The 18,983-nt window shown below is 44.2% G+C and overlaps 1 protein-coding gene across 1 annotated transcript in view; it reads right to left on the reverse strand.

Moving 5' to 3' along the window:
- TAOK3 (TAO kinase 3) overlaps nt 1-18,983 on the reverse strand; it is a 216,539-nt gene that overhangs the window by 66,576 nt on the left and 130,980 nt on the right. The window contains exons 10-13 of the mRNA XM_004611070.2: nt 13,552-13,645; nt 10,765-10,846; nt 4,811-4,978; nt 860-1,066 (exon numbers count right to left, since the gene is read on the reverse strand). Of these exons, the coding sequence (XP_004611127.2) occupies nt 860-1,066; nt 4,811-4,978; nt 10,765-10,846; nt 13,552-13,645 (551 nt within the window). The remainder of the gene's footprint in view (nt 1-859; nt 1,067-4,810; nt 4,979-10,764; nt 10,847-13,551; nt 13,646-18,983) is intronic.

The raw sequence follows: 18,983 nt of genomic DNA on the forward strand, positions 1-18,983 counted from the left end.
AATAAATAAAACACAAGATTTAAAAAAAAATGATACATTCAAGAAACAACAGGAAAAAGCAGGCTACTCTTTCAGCTCGTGTTCTCCATGACGACATCTCTCGCTTGCTTGTCCCTGTGGAAATGTGCTTGCTTTTTTCCACGCTGGAGAAGCCCACGTTCTGTCTTAAAGGCACATTTCCTCTCTTCCTCCCCTCACATCTCTTAAAGTCAGTTTTAAAGGAAGCTCAATAAAAACTGTCTTGCTTCACACATGCATGAAGAGCAAAAACAGAAAAGAATTGAAATCTTCCAAACTAAATAGTTCCTTGAAAAGATATCTGAAGGTCTATACTTGGGGGGGGAGGGGAAGCATAACTCTAAAGAGCCCAACCCAGAGATTTTATTCACAGAACCGTTAAGGTATACTGATCCAGGTGACTGGTTTGAAATGCTGCTGATGTCTTTGGCTTGAGCATTTATGAATGGGTGTATTGTTTTTTTCCTTCTTCTTTTTTTAATGAATCACCATGAGATACAGTTACAGGCTTACAAACTTCTGTGCTTGCGTTTCAGCCACCCAATGATCGAGGACCTGTCCCTCCACCAATGCCCGTTCTCCACCACTGGTGTTCCCAGCATCCCTCCCCCATGGGTGTATTTTCATTCAGCAAATGCCAGCAGACATGAGAGTACCAAAGGAGGAGGAAACGGGCAAACCTAAAGCTTTTCCTTAAGAGAAGTATCAAGCGCCAAATCTTTCCAAGCTATAAAAAGTTGTGACCGGTTCCCTAGCGTGCTGGGGGGGGTGGGCCGAGAGGCGGGAGCGGGCCTTCTGCTGGCCGCGCCGGCGTCATCAGCACCACGAGCGGGAGGCCTACCTTCTTGTGCACGACGGAGGAGGTGGAGTTGAGCGTGCTCTCGTCGCCGTGCATCATGAGCAGCTCCGAGCCGCTCTCGTCCATGACCTCCTGCACGCTGTTCACGCTGCTGCCCTGGCTGCCGGTGCTCACGGACATGCTGGGGATGGAGTGGTTGCTGCCCAGGCTGTCCATTTCCCGGCCCAGGCCCGTTCCCTGCTCACTGTCCTAGAAGAAAATGGGACACCGAGGTGAAAAAAACAAAACAAAACAAAACTGAGTGGAGATCAAGTGCCAACCCATCGACGAGGCTCTGAGGCCCACGTCGTTTCACAATGCCAAGTTGCTTTTCTCCCACATCTGCAAAGATCAACTTTTATTTTTTTTAATTTTTTAATTTTTTAATTTTTTTTTTGCTTTTTGGGTCACACCCAGCGATGCACAGGGGTTACTCCTGACTCATGCACTCAGGAATCACTCCTGGCGGTGCTCAGGGGACCCTATGGGGTGCAGGGATTCGAACCTGGGCCGGCTTCGTGCAAGGCAAACGCCCTCCCCGCTGTGCTATCGCTCCAGCCCCTGCAAAGACCAACTTTTATTTAGGTGGTGACACCACGCTTCTCCCGCCGTTTCTGGACATCTCGAATTCACTTACGTGCCTGCCCCCGGGGCCCTTCTCAATGCTGCTGCTGCCCAGGGCTTTGCTCTCTCATACGCTATTCTCAGATCAGGGCACTGCTCTATAGCAGCAGAGCAGGTGTGTAAGAGACCGTCAGGAACACCGAGGTGACAGCAAAGAACTGCAGGCTACGACTCAGGTATATCCTCGGTTACCTGCCAATGGGGTAGTGGGCACTCGGAACAGAAATACCGTTCCAAGAGCGTGCGGAGATCGGACGGGCCGTAAGCTCCTTTGCGAGTCATGATGGACTAACTTCGTACCTACGCGGGGGGATTAATTCTACTGTCCTGGATCTCTCAAGCAATTCCATCATGTTTACCACTGCAATCTTATTAAATATATCTGTTAAATAATACGGGCGTTCATCACGACTAGTCCAAAGACTACTGTTTGAAATGGTGAAATAATCAGAACGTATAATTTATCTATCACAGTGGGATAGCTTTTGATATAAGATTAAATAATATAATTAAAACAACTTAGCTCCAAATAAATCTTTTTTTCAAAGAATCATTTTATATATACATACATATATATACACATATATAATAACTTTAATGAAACGTTACTTAGCTTGGCAATAAAGGAGTCAGTTGCATAGGAAATTTAACATGGTAGACAATGCAACATATTTTGAATAGATTTATTTTCTCCTAATTAAAGAAAATTCACATTGGACAACTTTATACTCCAACTTAGCTTTTAAAATTCATTGTTGTAATTATTGATAAAATAATTTTATTTTCTCTTTTGTAGACAATCCAAAATGAAATTCATTCTCCATGCCTTTCCCATTTTAATTTTATTTACTGCTAGGGGTGGCAGCTACTCCTGGCAGTACTTGGGGGGAGAGGGGGGCGTGATAATGGGGATTCATCCTGGCTCTCCTGTGTGTGAACATGTGCTCAGTCCTTTCACTATTTCTCCAGCCTCCTTTTACTCCTTTTCCATCTAGTTTTAGGGGATAAGGAACCATTTCTTTTGCTCGAGCTAATTTCTACACCATACTCTTGCCCCTAGCCTGCACGCATCCTACGATCCTATCTAACGATATCCTTTCTCTCTGTCTGCGATGCTTCTGTCCTCACTCTCTCTGTCCGACCTAGAAACAGGAAGCGGGTTCTCCCACATCTCGTGCCCCTTTATACTGCTCCTCACGTACTCTTCTTAGCCAAATGTATCTTGACATGACTACTGAAACAATCTACTTTTTTTTTTTTTTTGCTTTTTGGGTCACACCCAGCGATGCTCAGGGGTTACTCCTGGCTCTGCACTCAGGAATTACTCCTGGCAGTGCTTGGGGGACCATATGGGATGCCGGGGATCGAACCCTGGTCGGCCGCGTGCAAGGCAAAACGCCCTACCCGCTGTGCTATCGCTCCGGCCCCAACAATCTACTTTTGTCATCTCTAATTTCTCACTTCCTCTGAAGTATTTATTGCACAGCAATCCTCTATGTACCGAGATTAGCGTTTTCCAACCAGGAGCCACGTGGCTTGTTGAGGGCGTCCAGGATAGCCTAAGGGGGCCACAGGTTAGAACCTCATGATCGGAGGGCGTGGCATGAGACTAAGGGTCTACCGGGTAAGATAAAAGGGGGACACAGGAGGAAACAAGGCTCGAAAAAGTCACATTGGACAAAGGTTGAGAAACACTAATCTAAACTATTCTAGAACTGTTTTCTTCGAGGTCACCCAGAACGCCCTCCCTTGTGAACCAGAGTTAACAGTTTCCCCCTCCTTTCACTTGGCCATTCTCTGGCATCCGATGGCAAAGGCTGCTGCTTCCGGAAGTCGTGTATTCTCTTATTATCTACAGGGCCTCGATCCTCCAGGTCTCCTGTCCCTTATGTGCCATGACTCTGCTTTTCATGCTGTAGGCCATGCCTTGATTCATTATCACTTAACGCCTTAGACCCACAGCCACTTGCCCTGTCCGAGATCTCGTTCCCCTATCGCAGATCTCTTTGTGCCAAGCCATGGCTAGACGCCAACGTCGAGAGAGCCCAACCGTCACCGCCCTCTCCTGGGGCAGCGTCATCTGTAGACTGACAGTAGCAGCGGATGCCAGGATCTTAAACTCAGCGCGCTCAGGAGACGCAGGGCCCCACGTTGCTTACGGGGCAGTGTGCTGCTAGGGGCTGAAACCACGGTCCGACCCACGCTCTACCACCTGAGCTACTTCCCCTGTCTACTGTTCCACGACTTCTGTCCTCCATTCTTGGTACCGACACACGCTTAGTTACACTCCATACACGCCTGTTCCTTTTGGTTTTTGCTTTTTTGGGGGGAACTTGGGGGGGGTCACACTGGTAGTGCTTGGAAGCTACTCCTTGCTCTGTGCTCAGGGTTCATGCCTGGGGGTGCTCAGGGGACCATAGGCAAGGCCAGAGACAGGCCTCACCTGTCACTTTCAGTAAGAAGCACTGTAGGGGCTGGAGCGATAGCACAGCGGGTAGGGCATTTGCCTTGCATGCAGCCGACCCAGGTTCAATTCCCAGCATCCCATATGGTCCCCTGAGCACCGCCAGGAGAGATTCCTGAGTGCATGAGCCAGGAGTAACCCTTGAGCATCGCCGGGTGTGACCCAAAAAGCTAAAACAAACAAAAAAGTAAGAAGCACTGTATATCAAATATACCCATATGCTGTTGCTGAAAAGTATTTCTTCCTTATTCCTTTGACACTGGCTGCATTATCTCTTTCTTGGACTGTTATCCAGAATGTCACCCATTCAAACCCATCAAATCCAATTTAACTCTGTGTTGTCAGGATAATTTTTCTAAAACACTGAATAATTTTTTTGACCCCTGGCAATGGAGATGGTTCTCAGGAGTCAATGAGGGATGAGTTATACACTGGGCAAGTACCTTAACCCCATGTTATCTCTCCAACCCTAAGTAATGAGTACTTTCTTTCCCCAATTACTAAGGGAAGCAGTAGTAGTAGAAAAAAGTACTCAAAGAACTTTCCAAATCTAAAGTGCCCTATGCCCGTCTGAAAAATCAGTCACATACATTCTTTATGCAACCTTAATAAGCTGATGTATTTTCTCTCTACCAAGGACCCCTGTGGGATGATATATCTCTACAGCACTTTTCCTATTTCCGGAAATAGTTAAATACTTAAAAAAGTTACCTTACAAAAGTCTCTTCTGTCACTCTGCATTTCTCTTAAGGAAGAGAATATGAATTACATTTTTACCGGCCAAAGTGTTTTCGATAGTGCCCAGTCCCCAAATTTCTCATACGGTAGGCACTTTGTAAGTGCCTGCAAAAATAAATTGGACCTACTTCTTCATCCTCTTGTGACTCATTCAAAGGTCCGTTTCTTTTCTCCTGGAAAAGGATTTTTTTCATTTTTCGGTACTGTAGATTATCGAGCTCACGAACGGCATCTTTTGTCCTCTGTATGAGGTCGATGAGGACACGCGGAGGTCTGTCTCGCCGAACAAAGTCGTGCTGATTCAGGGAAGGGAAGGAAAAAAAAAAACCCAAAAACTGATAATGAGCAAACATATTTTTAGGGCACAAGATATAGTTGCAAAAGTAAGCAGACACAAAACAGTTCTGTGGATTTTACAAAAATAAAATGATTTTCATTTCACGTAGCATCTCATACTGAATAAATCTCATAAAGAGATAACTATGCCTTTTATCTTCTTTTTTTCCCCCAACCGCCCCCCTCCCCCACTGCTGTCCCTGCACTTGAGATTTTTTTTTTTTTAGACTATATATGAGAATTCTTGAGGTTTCCTTGTTATACCGGTAAGAGTCAGGATTAGAGTTTGGAAAGGTTGGGTTCTGGGGTCACACCTGGTACTGCTGAGGGGCTCCTCCTGGCAGTGTTTGGGACCCTTATGTAATACCAGAGATGGTCGCAGGGTTGCCTGTTTGTAAGGCAAGCATCTTGCCCCTGTATCGTCTATTTGGCTCCTGGAAGTTTAAAAATCTATTTTTATTTTTCATTTGGGGCGCTTGCTTGCGGAGCGGCTCCTAGTGGGGCTTGTTGTGATACCAGAGGCTGAAAGAGGTCTTCCGCAGGCAACACCTGCACACTAGACTTTCAACCAATTTTTCTGGCCCCGTGACTAGACTGTTAAGTAAACACTGAGACACTTTGGCCGGGGTGATACTACAACGGGTGGTGCGCTTGCTTGCCTTGCATGTGGCTGACCTGGGTTTGATCCCCGGCATCCCATGTGGTCTCCCAAGCCTGCTAGAGTGATCCCTGAGCACAAAGCCAGGAGTAAGCCCTGAACACTGCTGCCTGCTGCCCCCAAACAATAATAAAACAACTGATATGCCGTAACTTTCAAATCTAGTAAACCAAAGCCATGTAGAACACAGGATATTCTTGTTTCACTCTGTCTCAGTCTTTCTCCCCCCTCTACCATTTTCCAAAGTGTCTATTTGTGTATTCTACAGTACTCGTGGACTTTTGTGGTCACATATAACAGGCTTGAAAATATATTCAGTTTATTTAGAGCTCAGAACTCTGGCAGCCCCATCTCGTTACAAAGCTGTGCAGCCAGGAAAGAAGGGAAAAGGGCCTTTGAAGAGTGAAAATCATTGACCCAGGACAGGAAAGATAGTGTAGGGGTTAGATGCTTGCCTGGTACGCAGGCAGCCCTGGTGTTTGCCTTGCGTGTAGCCAACCCTGGTTTGACCCTTGGTATCATGTATGGTCCGCTGAGGACCTCCAGTAGTGCTCTCTGAGCACGGAGCCAGAAGTGGCCCTTGTCTACCATGGGATGCGGCCTCAGAACTCAAATCCCCAAACAAAACTGACCCAAAGTCCGAATGTACTTCTTGGAATAAACAGTTCTCATTTTGAATATTATCTAGGGTACCTATCCCAGTTTCCTGATTTCTCAGCCTACAGCAGATTAGAAAGAGGGACTAAAAGTAGAAGTAAAAAAGGAGTTGAAATTAGAGCCAGGGTTATTCGTTGCGTTGAAAAAACTTTTTATTTATTTTTACTTTGGGGGCTACCTTTTAAAATCCAGGGATGCTCAGGGCTTACTCCTGAAATAAATGAGAAAATATAGGAACTGAACCTAACATGGCAGGCCCCAGATGGTGGAGCGGATTTGATTTCTTTATATATTCAACAGACACAAAAGAGAAGCAGGACCGTTGTAAATTAAAAAAAAAAAAAAAATCTGTCTTGTGGTCCTTTTTTACCCTGATTTTGGTGTCAGGGAAAACTGCGATTTCTGCTCCTGTTTTTGTAAAACATTTCTTCCTGGGCAGAAATCCTTTCTGGACGTGAAACCCCACGCCTTGAAACAAGTGTCGCCTGCATATGTCAAGGATGAGAATGAAAGGGAGAAAAAGGGAGAAAGCGAATCATTTTGCTACTTTCAGTGCCTGCAAGAGGCACTGAAGCAAGAGCAAACTGACTTTTAGTAAACTTCAAACTATAACTCAGGATCACTGAATTTTAGAGTCAGAACGGCTCTCAAAAATCCCTTTTATTAGAAAAAAAAAACCAATAAATCTTAGGGACTGGATCGATAGCACAGCGGGGAGGGCGTTTGCCTTGCATGCGGCCGACCCAGGTTCTATTCCCAGCATCCCATATGGTCCCCTGAGCACCGCCAGGGGTAATTCCTGAGTACAGAGCCAGGAGTAACCCCTGTGCATTGCCGGGTGTGACCCAAAAAGCCAAAAAAAAAAACCCTTTTATTTTCAAGGTGAGGAAATTAGGCCCCCAAAGGTTCAGTGGTTCATTCAGCTAAGTAGTAGAAGGAGAGCAAGGGTTATACCCGAGGGCGTTTTTTTTTTTTTGGGGGGGGGCGTGAATCTGTTTTTGATGGTTCACCATCACTATTATGTGTCTAAACTTAAGTTTGATGATGTGATCGCTTCTCAGCCTTTTGGCTACGATCAAGTGTGAAGTTTGATGATGTGGCTAATTCTGGATATTGTCAAGACTGTGTTCTAGTTATCCCTTCCTCCAAAATGTTTTCCTGGCCTGCCTTCCTTTCGTGGAACTACTAGGAAGTAAAAGAGTCTTCCCTGCAGTTACAGAAGACATGAGGGAATTCTGGCTTGTGCAATCTAGGTAGAAATTCCTCAAGGTCAGGGAGATAGTGCAGGGGTTAAGTCACTTGCCCTGCACCCCCGGTCCCAGGCACCACGTCTGGTCCTCTGGGCATTGCCAGGAATCACTCTTGAGCACAAGAGTCAGGAATTGCCCGAGTATTGTTGAGTGTGCCTGTCACCCCCCACCCAGCACCCCAATAAAATAAAATAAAGATGTTTCTATTTACTTATTTTTTAGCTTTTTGGGTCACACTCGGTGATGCTCAGGGGGTCCTCCTGGCTCTGCACACAGGAATCACTCCTGGTGGTGCTCGGGACCATGTGGGATGCCGGGGACGGGTTGGGCTGAGTGCAAGGCAAATGTCACACCTGCTGTACTATTGCTCTGGCCCATGAAGGTGCTTTTAAAAAGACTTTGCTTTCCAGTATCAAAAGGCAAGGTATAAGAAAAGAATGGGGTTCGTCTTTGCCTTCTTCCTTTCCCTAGCCCTGGAGATACACTATAGGAGATGCAGGAGCTACTCTTTGACCACGAATCTAAAAATCAGAGGCTCAGGATGGAAGGTAGGGGAGGGAGAGTTTGGACCAGTCGATCATGACACTGGTTGCCCTGGCCTGCTGACCACATGTCCTCTCCCAGTGCTCCAGACTTCTTTTCTTTCTTTTTGGGTCACACCCAGCGATGCTCAGGGGTTACTCCTGGCTTTGCACTCAGGAATTACTCCTGGCGGTGCTTGGGGGACCATATGGGATGCTGGGGATCGAACCCGGGTCGGCTGCAAGCAAGGCAAATGCCTACCCACTGCGCTATCGCTCCAGCCCCGCTCCAGACTTCTTATGTTTTGAAAGTTTATGAAAGTTCTGAAAGTTGATTGAATTTTAAGCACCGCAATTTATAAAATTGTTCGTGATAAGCCTTGATGCAGGCCGTCATGCTCCAGCACCGCGCCCCTCTCCTGGACTTCTGACTGCAGGACACAGTTGGGCCCTTCCTCACAAACAGGTGCAACCCGCGTTTTGAAAGGCGCTCACTATCTGCCCAGCATGAGGGATCGTCTTCCTGGCCACGCTCCTGCTTGTGCTTCTGGGCTCCAACCTAGTCACTCCCACGTCTCCCTCCAGCCAACACAAGTGCATTCCAGGTCAGCATTTCACACCCGGCGCCTTCGCTCATGTTACACTCTCTGCTAGGATAGCAGACCATTACCCTCACAACCATACCACGCAAAGCGTCTCAGAAACTTTGAAGAGAATAAATGTGATGCTCTTAAAAATATGTCTACCTTGGGCCTGGAGCCATAGCACAGCGGGGAGGGCATTTGCCTTGCACTCGGCCAACCTGGGTTCGATTCCCAGCATCCCATATGGTTCCCCGAGCACTGCCAGGAACAATTCCTGAGTGCACGAGTCAGGAGCAACCCTTGTGCATAGCCGGGTGTGACCCAAAAAGCCCACATATATATATATATATATATATATATCTTAAAATTTAATAATTTTTTTAAATTAAAAAAATTTTTCCCTATTGGAGAGTCCGGCGGCAAGCTACAGAGTGTATCCTGCCCGCACGGCAGAGCCTGGCAAGCTCCCTGTGGCATATTTGATATGCCAAAAACAGTAATAACAAGTCTCATGATGGAGACGTTACTGGTGCCCGCTCGAGCAAATCGATGAACAACGGGAGGACAGTGCTACAGTGCTACCTTAAAATTTAAATATGGGAAAAAATGCATAAAAAATTACCCCCAATTCCACCATCCTTAAAGAAATGAATTCGATTATGGAAATCACCCTAGACATTCTCTAAGAATGATGGATACATAGGAATAATCTTACATGGGAAGACTGTTACACATGCTAATTAAAAAAATCTATTAAATTAAGATCTATTATAATTAGAAGAGATTGAAGCAAAAATAATTGCCAAATTTAGACATAATTTCCTTACCCAGAGTTACTAATTCCTAAAAGATCCTGTAAAGTTAAGGGGGGGAAATGATGAAGAGCTTTAAGAGACTGGAGCTATTTTGCTCCCAAATTTCAATTTAAGAACTATTACTATCTACTCTACAAGACAGAAAAATGAGTCACTTACACTTCTTAGACATAGCTTTTTCTTGTTACATTATTTTTAAACTAACATTGTTTATATTCAACACCTATATTCTGCTCTTTCACCAACCCTACGGTTTGACTTTAATTTCATATTTAAATGAAACTGAACATAAACATAAGACCTAAACATCAAGAAGAACACATAAGGAAAAGAAGGATTACTTAAAATAAATGGAGACCACTTGGTTCAATCCCCAGCATCGCATATGGTCCCCTGAGAACCGCCAGGAGTGATTCCTGAGTGCAGAGCCAGGAGTAACCCCTGAGCATCGCCAGGTGAGACCCAAAAAGCAAAAAAACAGAAAAAAACAAAAACAAAAAAACAAACAATGCTTGTATAAAATGAGTACAGTCGACACTAAAGTCCTGTCAACATCCTAACTGAAAATCTTAGGGTGTCCAGGGGCGGAAAAGACTTCTTAGAAGAGCTTCTCTCGACACAAAAATAAAATCCACGCAGATATTCGTCTCCGGAATAGGACACTGACTACAGGAGCAAGGAGAAATATTATCTGCCTGGTTGGAGAGTATAGGGGCTAAGACACTTGCTTTTTCTGCAAATGGCCAGTCCTGGTTTGATCCCTGGTACTACACACAGTCACCCCGCATTGCCAGGAGTGATCGCTGAGCACGGGGTCAGGAGTAGTCCCTGAGCATCGCTGGGTGTGGCCCAAATTTTCTCTCCTCACAAATTTTTGTCATAAGCCAAATGGAAGAGTAGGTGGAGGAGAAGGGGAAAGACATGGTGTGTGTGTGTGTGTGTGTGTGTGTGTGTGTGTGTGTGTGCGCGTGTGTGTGTGTGTGTGTGCGCGCGTGTGTGTGTGTGTGTGCGCGCGTGTGTGTGTGTGTGTGTGCATGTGTGTGCATGTGTGCGGTGGGGCCACACCTATTCTTAAGGCATAAGAGGACACACAATGAGAACATTTCGCTATGTCTATGCTTAGCTACTTTCTCCGGGAAGATGATAAGGCCGCACGCTCCAATCCAGTTTGTCACGACGAGCTGCCACAGGGATGATTTACAATGCATCACTCCGGCGCAACCTTAAATCCCCCTCCTCAAATATAAATTTGAAAAATTACCCGTAATAGTTCTGCTGACGTGGGTCTTTCCTGAGGTATTTTCTGCAAGCAGTAATCAACAAATCTCCTAAAGGAGTCTGTCCTGTGTGTGCAAATACATAGAAAGAAAATAAACCCAAGGTTTACAGAGCACTAATCACCTAAAAAGAACTTCATTCAAGAAAATATTTTAAATTTTAGAAGATTTTAATAAAATTTTTTTGGAATATCAAAAGAAATGGACCAATTTTAAGTTTATAGTATCTGAAACTAATTCTTTTTTTTTTTTTTTTTGCTTTTTGGATCACACCCGGCGATGCACAGGGGTTACTCCTGGCTCATGCACTCAGGAATTACCCCTGGCGGTGCTCAGGGGACCATATGGGATGCTTTGAATCAAACCCGGGTCGGCCGCGTGCAAGGCAAACACCCTACCCGCTGTGCTATTGCTCCAGCCACTGAAACTAATTCTTTTAACTAATAAATGTGGGCAGGATTGGAGTGATAGCACAGCAGGTAGGGTGTTTGCCTTGCATGTGGCCTACCCGGGTTCGATTCCTCCATCCCTCTCAGAGAACCCAGCAAGCTACCAAGAGTATCCTGCCCGAACGGCAGAGCCTGGCAAGCTACCTGTGGCATATTCGATATGCCAAAAACAGTCACAACAAGTCTCACAATGGAGACATTTACTGGTTCCTGCTCGAGCAAATCAATGAACAACAGGATGACAGTGCTACAGTGCAATAAATATGGGCAGTTTCAAGTTAGTCTACACATAAGCATATTTAACATTATAATCACTGTCATTCCCTTGCTCATCAATTTGCTTGAGTGGGCACCAGTAACATCTCCATTGTGAGACTTGTCACTGTTTTTGGCATATCGAATAAACCACAGGGAGCTTGCCAGGTTCTGCCGTGCGGGCGGGATACTCTCAGTAGCTTGCCAGGCTCTCCGAGAGGGGTGGATGAATCGAACCCAGGTTGGCTGCGTGCAAGGCAAATGCCCTAGTGCTGTGCTATCGCTCTACCCATTATACTGTGAAATCATAAAAATAATAGCAATTGAAAATACTAATTACATGTGACAATTTTATATACACTTTTCTTTTAAAAGATAATAACCCTTAAAGGCAGAAGTAGATATTCTTCATTTCTAGTTAGAAATGTCTCCATCACCCACAACCTACAACTAGATAGTAAAACCTGAAGCATAATAAACAGGGAAATTAAGAAAGTGTTTTCTGGATAAGAATAGTTCCTCTCTGGAAAATTCCATTTTGTCCACTTCTTTTTTCTCTAATTCTTGTGGCCCAAATAATATAATAACGTCATAATCTCCAGTAAGGGACACTGAATGGTCTATGTTCTCTCTCAATACACTTAAATATACATGGGGCAGAAAAAATGGCAGTTGGAAGAATAATAATAGCAGAAAGGATTCTCTAATTCTACTGAAAAATGGGAAAAGCTGAGACGACCAATATAAGTTCAGGATGACTTAAAGGACTAGACTTCTATCTTTTTTGTGTGTGTGTGTTTTTTGGGTCACACCTGGCGATGCACAGGGGTTACTCCTGGCTCATGCACTCAGGAATCACCCCTGGCCGTGCTCAGGGGACCATATGGGATGCTGGGATTCAAACCCGGGTTGGCCGCGTGCAAGGCAAACGCCCTACCCGCTGTGCTGTCGCTCCAGCCCAGGACTAGACTTCTTAGGAGGGCACCAGGACCTGTTTCCTGAAACATTTTAGTGGCTATGTACATGAAAAACAGCACTGGGGCTGAAGCCCTGGTACACCAGGTAAGGTGTTTGCCTTGCATGTGGCCGACCCAGGTTTGATTCCCGGCACTGCGTAGAGTCTCCAGAGCCTGACAGGCCTGATCCCTGAGCACAGAGCCAGGAGCAAGCTCTGAGCACTGCCGGGTGTGACCCCAAAACAATAATAACAGCAATAAATACTGCTGCAAAGGGGTTTAGAGCAATAGGACAGCGGGTAGGGCACTTGACATGTAGCCACGGCGAGATTATCCTTGATACCACACATGGTCTCGCAAGCCCACCAGGAGTGATCCCCGAGCACAGAACCAGGAGTACGGCCTGAGTACTGCCACGTTGTGGTGCAAAAGCAAGAATAAAACAAAAAACACAGCACAAACTACAGTGGGGGCAGCAATAAATAATGTGGTTGCACAAGCACAAAAATATGACAATATGTAACTGTACCCTCACGGTGATTCACTAATAAAATAAATAAATAATTTTTTTTTTTTAAAGAAAGTTGGATTAAAAAATCCCCTTCAGGGGCTGGAGCAATAGCACAGCGTGTAGGGCGTTTGCCTTGCAAGCGGCCGAACCGGGTTCGATTCCCAGCATCCCATATGGTCCCTTGAGCACCACCAGGGGTAATTCCTGAGTGCAGAGCCAGGAGTAACCCCTGTGCATTCGCCAGGTGTGACCCAAAAAAGAAAAAAAAAAAAATCCCCTGCAAATTAAAAAAAAGAATAGAAATTCTTTTGAAAACTGATTATTTATTAGTTTTATTCATTTCATATTCCAAGTATCTTGAACAGAAAATTGTGTATAGTAGATGCTCAACAAATATTTGTTAAACAAATGAAGGATATTTATAAATAAATAAATAATGTAGTTAGCTAGTCTGCGTCTATAAAATATAAACGTCACTTATAAATATGGCGAAGAAATGCTGTGCTTTCTAGATCAAATATTTAAAATGTAAAGTACCAAAAATATGTTTTTTTTGTTTTTTTTTTTAGTAGAGATTTTGAAATGAGAACCGCATCTTACCACTCATTCGACTGCAGCGTGGGGGAGTCATTCTGGGCAATGTGGTACAAGGCACTCATCGCGTTCATGTTGAAAAGGGGAGGCTTCCGCTCCGCTGAAAGAAAAGATCAAGCAGGTCTTAGAAGAAATCAGGCAGAGAGAGAGAAATTAGAAACGATGAGCAAAGCTTTGCTGCTAAATCAATAGCTTGTTAATGTCATCGCGCCACATAATCCACTTATTTTAATCTCTGAGGTCGACCCAAGATAGTCATTGAAAAGAAACTGCGGGTCATCTTAATGTACATTGGCAAAGTTCCTGAAAGAGGGAGATGGGGCTAGATGGTTTAATGGGCGGGAGTGTATGCTCTGCACGCACGCAGCCTGGAGTTTCCATCCTGGCATGCCCATACTCTCGTGAGCACCACCAGGAGCGACCCTCGCACGACAGGCCAGGAGGAGCCCCCCGAAACATCGTCAGGTGCAGCCCGACCCAGCTGCAGCCCCTAAAAGAACAAAATAAAAAGGTGTGTTTTTTTTTTCCCATGGGGGAGGAATAGTAATGCAGGTAGAGCATTTTGCCTTGCATGAGGCTGGCCCAAGTTTGATCCCTGGCACTACATTTGGTCCCCTGAGGCCTGCCAGGGGTGATTCTGGAGTATAAGGACAAGAGTAAGCCCTGGGTACAGTCAAGTGCAGCAGAAAAAAACAAAACAAAACAAAGCCAACAAACAACAAAATTAAAAGAAAAAACCTTAAAAAAATTTTTTTCAAAGTTTTTTCCCCCATTTATTTTCAAAAGGCTGATATTTGGCTGACATCGCACAAAAGTTATTCACATGGGCCGGACACGTAATGCGATTCAGAGAAGACCGCTGGATTAGAGCTGTGACCGACTGGATTCCACGGGCTGTCAAAAGACTGCGTGGCCAGCCACCAACGAGATGCTCAGATTTCTTCGTCAAAACCCTGAATGAACGGTTTGAGGCTCTTCCTGTTCCTGGAGCGAGCAGATATTACACTAGCATGTGACAGGGATGAATGGAGATGTTACAGGTGCCCCCTCGGGCAAATCAAAGATCAACGGGATGACAAGTGATACAAGTGATCCCACAAAAGTTATAAATATCTTCAATGCTATGTGTTTTCATTAAAAAAGAAGCATTTAAGTGGGGATATGGCTCCATGGTAGAGCGTAGAGCACAAGTCTTGCATATCTAGAGCTCTGGGTTAGATTCTTGTCACCAAATAAAAACAAAACAAACAAAATCCCCAGGTATCCACATAAATTCAGAAAGCAGTGTAATAGAATGCTAAAAAATCACTACAGAATGGAACATGATAAAAACACTAACAGACAAGAGATGAAATAATTCAAATTGATAAACATTATTTGAAAACTCGTCCACTCCAAAGAAACAGTACAAGAGAGGAAAGGAGAGAGAGGAAAGGGAAGACAATAAAGAGGCTAGATATTTTTCATTCTAGAGAGACAGTCAATCAATTATTTCTTCCTGAAGACTAACATACACATCCTTTTTTTCAAAAAACTCCTAAGCTTTAAGTATAAGATCTTATGATCCTAATACATTCATTGTTTTTTTTTGGGGGGGGTCACACCTGGCGATGCACAGGGTTACTCCTGGCTCTGCACTCAGGAATTACTCCTGGCGGTGCTCAGGGGACCATATGGGATGCTGGGAATTGAACCCGGGTCGGCCGAGTGCAAGGCAAAAACCCTACCCGCTGTGCTATTGCTCCAGTTCATCACTGTTTCTTTATTCCCAAGCAAATGTAATAATAAGTCTTTCACATATTAGGTGCTTCATTTGTTGACCCAAGGCTAAAAAAACAAGGTTCTAATTCTGAGTTGAGTTCATTTTATGTTACATATCATGATGCCATAGAAAAAGATAAGCACTCTCATTCTTTGTTCGTTTTCGGCCATACCTGCCGTCACCCGGGGCTTACTCCTTGCTCTGCACTCAGGGATCATTTCTGGCAGGCCTGGTGGACCCTCCTGGGAGTTGGGCATTGGACCGGGCATGGCGGCATGCAAGGCAAATGCCCTCCCTGCTTTAGTATCTTTCTGACCCCCATATCACTGTCATTCTACTGTGCTTATCCTAATGGAGTTTGGATACAGTCCCACCTTTTGATACATAATTTGATTTCTGGTTTCAGCAGAGCATGTTGGGTTTTTTGAGCATTTATTTAGGATTTCGGACCACACCTGATGGTGCTCAGGGGCTATGAAGCAGTTACTCCCAGCTCTGTGCCCAGGGGAAAAGGAAAAGGTGGTGCTGGGGTTAGAATCTTCTTTTTTTGCAAAGCATATATTCCAAACTGTTATCTCATGCCTAGCATGCTCCTAATGTTTTAGCTTTTTTTTTTTTTTTTTTGGTGGGGCTTACACCCAGAGATGCTCAGGGGTTACTCCTGGCTCTGTACTCAGGAATCACTCCCGGTGGTGCTCGGGGGACTAATATATGGGATGCTGGGAATTGAACCCGGGTTGGCAGTGTGCAAGGTAAATGCCTCCCTGCTGTGCTATTGCTCCAGCCCCTAGTGTTTTAGTTTTTTAGACTAGATTCTTCTATTTGTCATTTTTAAGGTGGTAAATGTAACATAATCTGTAAAATTATAAGAAAGAAATAAAGGGGCTGGAGTGATAGCACGGCAGGTAGGGCATTTGCCTTGGGTTCAATTCCCAGCATCCCATATGGTCCCCCGAGCACTGCCAGGGGTAATTCCTGAGTGAAGAGCCAGGAATAACCCCTGTGCATCGGTGGTGTGACCCAAAAAGCAAGAAAAAAAAAGTGATATGATAATGATCTCGAATCATCATAAAGATGACATATCATTTGCTTTATTTAAGATTGGAAAATGTAGATTCTGTATTACATTACAGAAAGACTTGGTAAGCAATAAAACTTCCTAAAACAATAGGTCAAGACTAACTAGCTGTAAGGTTCGATTTACTTGGCACTGTCACTGTCATCCTGTTGCTCATAGATTTGCTCGAGCCGGCACCAGTAATGTCTCATTGTGAGACTTGTTGTTACTGTTTTTGGCATACTGAATATGCCACGGGTAGCTTGCCAGGCTCTGCTGTGTGGGCGAGATACTCTCGGATACTTGGTAGGCTCTCCGAGAGGGGCAGAGGAATCGAACCCGGATCAGCCACATGCAAGGCAAATGCCCTACCACTGTGCTATCGCTCACATATATCATAGATATATATTTTTTTATCATAACAGAAGGCAATGGATATAGCTCAGTGACAGAGCACTTGCCTTGTCTGTGTGAGTCCAGACTTCAATTCCCAAACCACAAAAAGAATGGACAAAAGTCTGATGATCATAATTGAGGAGTCGCTGCTATGGTGTCAGTGTTATTATGTAAAATTCTGGTTTAACTTAGAATATAAATGACAATATTAGCATTAATCCTCTATAGGACTGTAATGGTCACATTGCCGAAGGGTTGCTTGGTGCCAGGGGTGTTGTTAAATATTGTATGTTATCTTGTTGGTTTGACAAGTACTGGATTTCCACTCTTGATTTCCACTCAGCTGAGAAAAACGAGGAACAGGAAAGTTAAGAAAGTTGCTCGGGGTCAGAAACAACAGGTCAGTCAATTCTTGGCGTTATCATTCGCACCCTGGGCTCTGTGACTGTCTGCAGGCAACGTGAGGTCATTCGGGGCAGATCTGTCTAGCGAGTGTTGGTAAAGCCAAGATTCAAATCTAGGGTGTCGAATTCCCAAACGTACTCCGCTCTACACTGGAAAATCTACACTGGGGAGAAGAGTTTCTTTTAACCAAAGAAGTGAATATAAATTTTGAGTCTTATATGTAGTGAAATTATTCACTATTTCAAATATGTAAATCTTGCAGATCCTCACATACTTATCACTGTTTTATCATGTTTCAGATATTTTTCTTCTAAAAAAATGTAATTTTGTTCGTAGTTTACCCCTTAGTTAACTAATCTTAAGTTGTATTTTTTTTTAATTTATTTTTTTTAATTGAATCACCATGTGGAAAGTTACAAAGCTTTCAGGCTTAAGTCTCAGTTACACAATGCTCAAACACTCATCCCTTCACCAGTGCACATATTCCACCACCAAGAACCACAGTAAACCTCCCCCCCACCCCTCCAGCCCCCCAGCCCCCCACCCTGCCTGTGTAGCTGATAAACTTCATTAAGTTGTATCTTTTATAGCTACATTCTTGTATCATGTTAATGTAGCAGTATAGCACTGTTGTCTCCCATTGTTCATCGATTTGCTCAATTGAGCACTAGTAACGTCTCCCTTGTGAGACTTGTTGAGTATCCTGCCTGCATGGCAGAACCTTGCAAGTTACTGGTGATGTATTTATAGATATGTCAAAAACAGTAACATATTGGACCCTCTGCGCCTAAAGACTTTGATTCCAGAGGCCTTCTAACCCATTTTGGCATCCAGAGCAGCTTCTTACAGCAATGCACTGGGACTGTGAGCTGGGCTATGCAATTTCTGGCAGAATTTTCCCTGGACTTTATACAGAAATCCAAATCTTAACATCTCTTAATTGTCAGCAATGTGAAATGGTTCCTTTTTAGCAGGTCTGACTTTGGGGGGAAACTCCAAACAATAACAGTGAGTTTTTTTGTTGAAATATTGACGGTAATCAAAGTAGCAGCCATTTTTCTAGACTGTGAACTATACAATAGCCCCACGCTAGCCGAGAAGAGGAAATATCCTTCTTTCCCGGTTGTTTCCCATTTTCAGGGAGAAATGCGGCATGGCGTCCACCATACTATGAAAAAGGAAAAGGAAAAAGGAAAAAAAAAAGAGTTATGTACTTGGAGCAGTGGGGCTACATATCTCTTCATTCTAAGCAATGGAAAACTAATTATCAAATGCTTCCTTGGCAGTACGGCTGTCTTTCTTGGGGGGAAACTCCAACAGCAATAGTGAGTTTTGTGTTGAAATATGGAATGTAATCAAGGTAAAGAGAAAATGAAGTGAAATTCATCAGTGACGCAGTTGGGGGTGGGGGGCCGGGGCGGGAGGTGTACTGGGGTTTTTGGTGGTGGAATATGGGCACTGGTGAAGGGATGGGTGTTTGAATATTGTGTAACTGAGACATAAGCCTGAGAACTTTGTAACTTTCCACATGATGATTCAATTAAAAAAAAAAAAGTAAAAAAAAAAAGTAAAAAAACCCCACAGTAACATTAATGTATATAGGTTAATAACAATATGTGCTTAAATTTTTTTCATAATTGTATCCTATTGAACTTTACAATTGCAACATTCTTGTGGCAAGAAATATGATTTTTATAGATTTGTTCATAAAGTAGAGCCAAGTTATCCTTAACTAGAATATGGACTTTGGGGCTGGAGAGATAGCACAGCGGGTAGGGTGTTTGCCTTGCACGCGGCCAACCTGGGTTCGATTCCCAG

This window comes from Sorex araneus, chromosome 9, assembly GCF_027595985.1.
Source record: "Sorex araneus isolate mSorAra2 chromosome 9, mSorAra2.pri, whole genome shotgun sequence".
Lineage (NCBI taxonomy): Eukaryota > Metazoa > Chordata > Mammalia > Eulipotyphla > Soricidae > Sorex > Sorex araneus.